This window comes from Sinocyclocheilus anshuiensis, unplaced genomic scaffold (assembly GCF_001515605.1).
Source record: "Sinocyclocheilus anshuiensis isolate Anshui unplaced genomic scaffold, SAMN03320099.WGS_v1.1 scaffold80, whole genome shotgun sequence".
Classification (NCBI taxonomy): Eukaryota; Metazoa; Chordata; class Actinopteri; order Cypriniformes; family Cyprinidae; genus Sinocyclocheilus; species Sinocyclocheilus anshuiensis.
In genome coordinates, this window is record NW_015554102.1 from 285288 (window position 1) to 291305 (window position 6018).

Consider the following 6018-nt stretch of genomic DNA (forward strand, 5'->3'; position numbering starts at 1 on the left):
TGCGGAAACGCAGTGGAGAGATCAAAACAAAACAACGGTCACTAATTAGAAGTACAAAACAAGGATTTGTAAAGAAGAATGTCCGAGGATTTCGATGTAAGCCAAGAGGAGACTGGTTTTCCTTTGCTAAGGTAAGGAAACTTTGCTTCCTTTGCTCCTGTTAACAAACGTTGGATTTCACAAGACTCACCGGCGCATGCGCAAAGCTGAACTCATACGTCATCCGCCCGTGGCTGCTTCTGTGTACAACTGCTGGCGCAAGCTAGATTAAAGTGATTATTACGTTTTGAATATGGATATTTTTCTTACAAAAACGATTCGCTACAGAAGGCCTTTGTTCACCCCCCGGAGCCGTGTGAGACACTTTTTTTTTTATGGATGGGCGCTTTTTATTTAACTTCTTTTGGACTGATGAACTGCAACACCCGCTGAGTGGCATTAAACAGCTTGAAAGATCAAAGACAATTTTTAATATAACTCCGACTGGATTCATCTGAAAGAAGAAAGTCATATACACCTAGGATGACTTGAGGGTGAGTAATTTATGGACTCATTTTTATTTTTGGGTGAACTAATCCTTTAAGAACATCTGCTTGTTACGTCTGACATCACGCTTCACCGCTTCTGGGTGCTAACGCTCTGCCAGACACCCCAAGAAAACAACAAACTGTGCTAATATACACCCACAATGTCATGTAATACTGAAAAAATTATAACCCTAACCTTTATCTCCATACTGAAATCCCAGATAGTCTGACAATGATTCAGCTAAAATATTAGTGTCTGAGACACAGTGAGCATGGAGACTGTAGTGTGTGCAGGGCCGGATTTAGCATAGGCATTCTAGGCACGTGCCTATGTTCGCTCGTCCAGGGGGGCCCAAACAAAATGAAGAGATAATATTTTTATTATACTATGGGCTATCTACAACAGTAAAAGAACCAAAACCCCAGAAGACATTGAGCAAATAAATATAACAAACAATAGGGTAAAAAATGACAAACTATTTCCATTTCTTCCACCTTTTTTATGTAGGCTATACGGAAAAACGCTTTCTTCATCGGTTCTTTTACGCCCTAACGTAATGACGTCATTCGCGGTGACGTAATGATATCAAGTCTATCGTCCCGGGCCGGGATGAAAATACACATTCAAATCATAATACAGTCAGTAATCATAACTTCAGTCAGTTAAAACATCATAATCATGATCTGAAAAGTTTACAATTAAGTTTTGCAACTAAGCACCCAAATAACGTAACAGGCAGTGATGTGCAGAGGATTTAAGTCTTGAAGATATAAAGTAAATAAATTAGTTGTCATCAGCGTCGAAACCATAATCCACTTACTAAACAATAATCCACTGCGATTTATTTGTTATTAAATAAACTTACGTTTCGCCAGATTGCCCTTCATTCAAGTCTTCGGTTTAGCCGCGCTCATAACATTCGCTCTAACCGGCACGCTGCACGCACAGCTGCTCTACTCGTGTTCATGTTCTATTTACTACAAACTCAATTTGTGAATGTGTCATCACTATAATTACAGTAAACAGTACACAGATTAGATACAGTCATCTTTTTAAAAAAAGTAAAATAAAATATATTTATATTATCACCCTTTCTGATGTTTAACAAAATACTTGGATAACATGCTTTTCGTCCTCGTGGAAAAATTACACGCATGCGCAGTATCATCAGCTCATCGGTTCTCAAATCGGACGTGTCCGAAAGAAACGGTTCTCGGTTCAGTGTACTGGTTATCCGAAAACTGATGCAATCGGTTCTTGACTCGAGAACGAGAATCAGCTCATCGGTTCTCAAATCGGACGTGTCCGAAAGAAACGGTTCTCGGTTCAGTGTACTGGTGATCCGAAAACCGATGCAACCGGTTCTTGACTCGAGAACGAGAACCGCTCCAGCAGTGGGCGGGTACGTTCGTTATCCGGCTGCTCTGCTCGTGTTCATCTTCAGTTCTCTCTTCACAGCAGTTCAGTCAGTGTACTGTTTGAGTAAATGAATTACTCCGGGATATTGGTTTATTTCGACTCAGAGGGAGTGTCAGCCACGTCAAACAAAGTGAATAACTTAAGTAATTTGTGGATTAATGCTTACTTGAGACGCGAACCGTTTCAAACGATTCAGTCCGATTTGGTGAACTGGTTCAACCGGTTCACTAAGAAGAACCTGTTAAAGTTCTGTTAAAGTTAAAACCTGTTGATGTTGATAAAAAGAACATTATTTTGTGTATTTGGTTTAATGAAATGTGTTTATGCGGTTTAAGGTTAAAAAAAACATTATTTTCCACATACTGTACATTATTGTTTCTCCTCTATGCCCCGCCTTTCTGAAACGCGTCGATTTTTACAAAGCTCATCGGTCTGAAAAGCGAGGTGTGCTGTGATTGGCCAGCTATCCAGTGCGTTGTGATTGGCCGAATACCTCAAGCGTGTGACGGAAATGTTATTTCCCTTACAATATTGTGATGCCCTGTCAGGCCTGAGCGTAACATTAAACCATGTCTGCATTTGTGATCGGAGAAACGACAAACAACACACAACAAGTGCTACTCTACACTGCCCAAAACAAAGTAGTTTCGCTTTCACAATGAAACACACAGCGTCACACGTGGCGGCGGCCTAGAGTGAGCGGAGGCCGGTGAGCTTGAGAACGGCGCGGCTGGCGGACTTGCGGCAACCACATGTGACGACCCCGGGCTGGACTCCCAGCGTGCTTTGTTTATCAGCTCGCGCACATCAGCTATACAGGCGTTAATACTGAATGTTTAACATTATATTCATTGCATACACATACTTCGTAGACATCCTTAATCTCTAATAACTCCATTCTGCTGTCTGTTGTCGGTGTTTCTTTGTCTGAATATGGCACTTATCACATGCTGTGTGGTATCGGCGTTTGGTATCGGGGCATTTTAACGAGTACGAGTACAAGAGCTCAGTATCGGGCCCGATACCAGTATCGGTATCGGTGCATCCCTAACATATAGTAAAACCACCACAATGAAAGTTTCTATTTTAATACATTAAAGTCACTGGATTATCCAAATATAGGAATTAAACGATTATTTAATATAAACCATTTTTCATTGACATAACTATACAGTACAGTGATAAGATTTTGATTATACCACGCACTACTACTAGAAAGGGGGGGGGGTATTTTGAGGTTCATCTTGTAAATTGTGACCTGTAGGTTTGATAGAGCTTGTGTGCGCTGACACTCACCTCCATCAGTAGTCATGTCCTGTTCCAGTTTCAGCTTCTCCTGTCCCACACGGAGCATGCAGGCCTCAATCGAATCTCTACTGATGAGCTTGATCACCTGCACTGTTCTGCAATGCAAAAACATTATCAGGAACTAAATTCCCTTCTTTATGGCAATCTCCATTTCCTTTTGATTATACTAACCTGGTTTGCCCCATTCGATGACAGCGGTCCTCTGCTTGTTTATCATTGAATGGATTGCAATCAATGTCATGCAGTATAACTGTGTTTGCAGAGGCGAGGTTGATTCCCTGCCCCCCAGCCCGAGTCGACAGGAGGAACACAAAGATCTCACGATTTGTATTGTATTTGTCGATGAGACCAATCCTAGAGAAGTAAACAGGGTTGAATTAGATTTGTTCAGCTGTTCCAGATGTATACATAAAAAAAATGTGGGGACATTTGGGACATCACACACAAGTGTAGCGTGTACAGCGGTGTCTGAATTTATACATTTAGGCTCACATGCAAATCCATTAAATGTAGATAGTGGATACTGAAATAAAATTAACTGACTGAATAATTAATCAATCACATTTAATTGCTTGCAAAGTGACAGTGAGGACAGTCAGTCCTGAACATCAAATCTGAACAAGAAATCTGAATTGAGTGCAGTGCAAACAAAGTGACATGAGGTACTGAAGAACTTAAAAACCAAGTCACGCCCACCTTTCCGCCATAGGAGTAGAACCATCCAGTCGAACAAACTGATGGTCAAGGTGTTTGAGCAGAATCTCCACAATGTCCAGCATCATAGTGAACTGACTGAAAAGGACAACTCTATCACCCTTGAAGAAAAACAAAGTTGTTTTAAAACACACCAGCAACAATAAAACACACAAACTAAAGTCAAATGACGCATGAGACTGTTAAACAACATCCAGACAAACCTTTTCTTTGAGCCTGGCGAGTACTTTGGTTAAAAGTGCAAACTTTCCGGAGTCTAAAAGGAGCTCTTTCTCCAGCTGAAAACTGCTGATGGAGCTGTACTGCTTACATAAATTATGCAGCTCAAAATCAGACATCACCTCCATGTCCTCCTGGATCAGCACAGGGTCGGCATCAAAATGTGTCGGATCCTGACATAAGCAGAACCATGTCAGCTCAACAACAGTATGCAATACAGCAGTGGTTCTCAAAGGGATAGTTCATCATTTACTCACTCAAGTTGTTCCAAACTTGTATGGGTTTCTTTCTTCGGTTGATTTTGACAAATGTTGGTAACTAAACAGTTGCTGGTCTCTAATTGACTTCCATAGTATGTAAGTAAACGGGGGAAGAAAAACATTCTATGGAAGTAAAGTCAGTGGGGATCACAAACTATTTGGTCACCCGCATTCTTCAAAAACTATTTTTGTGTGTTCAGCAGAGGAAAAGAAACTCATACAGGTTTGAAACAACTTCAGGGTGAGCACATTTCAATTTCATTCTCGGAACAAATAAGTTCCCAGGGCTGGATTCATGATAAACAATTTTGTTTTTAAATGCACAGTTTAATCAGCCTCCTTTACACATTTATCTCCCAGTCCTCACCTTAAGCATGGCTTTACTCATGGCAGTCAACTTGTCACTGGTGTAGTACTGGCGGTGCAGCAACGGATGATTAGCCATCTTTCTCAGCTGCATCATCACATTGCAAAGCTCCCGCTCTGAGGACAAAGAGGAGATAGGAATTGTGGGATAGACGATCAGAGTTAGAAAAATGGTTTTCAATGTTCCCACTTTGTTTTTCAGATCCTCCAGCTTAGAAGAGCCCCTGTATAATTTGTAAGACAAATATGAATACAGCATAGGCATACAAAAACACAGAGTGCAATACTCCTAGACAGCACGTTAGCTTAAAAAAAAATGAATAGCACATACTGTCTCCATTCGGAGCCTTTTTGAGTCTTTTGAAAAGTTTGTCATACAGCTTCTGCTGGGCATCACTCATGGGACACATTTCAATGTTCTCCACTTTTGGTGGAAGCTGTTTCAACACCTAGAATGACATTTGCAAAGTCACAATGAGGGTGGGCAAAAATATATCCTGGCCATATACTGTAGTAATTTTCACTACAGAGGACTGAACGTAGATAAATTTACTTTGGTGGATCACTTTTTCTGCAAGATTTTCTCAGTAATGAATCAGAGCAATCACAGTGAAAAAAGCATCTACCTCACTCTTGACTCGTCTCAGAATGAATGGCTTCATGATAAGTTTGGCCTGTGCAATTCTTTCCTTGTGAAAACTGCTTTCTTCCTCTGATGACCTCTGAAACCAAGCAGATGGGCAGAAAGTGAGAGCATTTTGTTTAGGTATATTATGATTACTGTATCCTTAAATTGAATACAATTTAGATACATTTTTGAGAGATGGCACATAAAGTATTATAATTAGAAGTAATGTGTGCACTGTCTGTACCGTTGAGAACATTTTGGAGATCTGTGAGGTGCTGCTGGAGAACATGGAGGGCATGATGAAGTTCAGGAGTGACATGAGCTCCAGCAGGTTGTTCTGTAAAGGTGTTCCTGTCAGCAACAATCTGTGCTCAGCCTGTAGATGACAAGCACAAATGTACAACCAAGAGGTATAGATAAGCACAACTTTACTACCCTTCTCTTCATTAAGAACGTCCCAAACTAACCCAAAAGAGACAGAATGGCAGTGAACAGCATTTCTTTAAAGGGGGGGTACAATGCTGTTTCATGCATTCAGAGTTGTTTACACTGTTAAAGAGTTGGATTCTCATGCTA

At 40.7% G+C, this 6018-nt stretch overlaps 1 protein-coding gene across 1 annotated transcript in view; it reads right to left on the reverse strand.

Moving 5' to 3' along the window:
* Window positions 1–3101: 3101 nt before the first annotated feature.
* The window catches only part of LOC107669586 (SWI/SNF-related matrix-associated actin-dependent regulator of chromatin subfamily A containing DEAD/H box 1A-like), an 8261-nt gene continuing 5344 nt past the window's right edge, over window positions 3102–6018 (reverse strand). Inside the window, exons 15-23 of the mRNA XM_016461891.1 lie at window positions 5687–5818; window positions 5441–5536; window positions 5146–5263; window positions 4816–4931; window positions 4173–4361; window positions 3952–4070; window positions 3427–3609; window positions 3206–3350; window positions 3102–3113 (exon numbers count right to left, since the gene is read on the reverse strand). Coding sequence (XP_016317377.1) covers window positions 3102–3113; window positions 3206–3350; window positions 3427–3609; window positions 3952–4070; window positions 4173–4361; window positions 4816–4931; window positions 5146–5263; window positions 5441–5536; window positions 5687–5818 — 1110 coding nt within the window. The remainder of the gene's footprint in view (window positions 3114–3205; window positions 3351–3426; window positions 3610–3951; window positions 4071–4172; window positions 4362–4815; window positions 4932–5145; window positions 5264–5440; window positions 5537–5686; window positions 5819–6018) is intronic.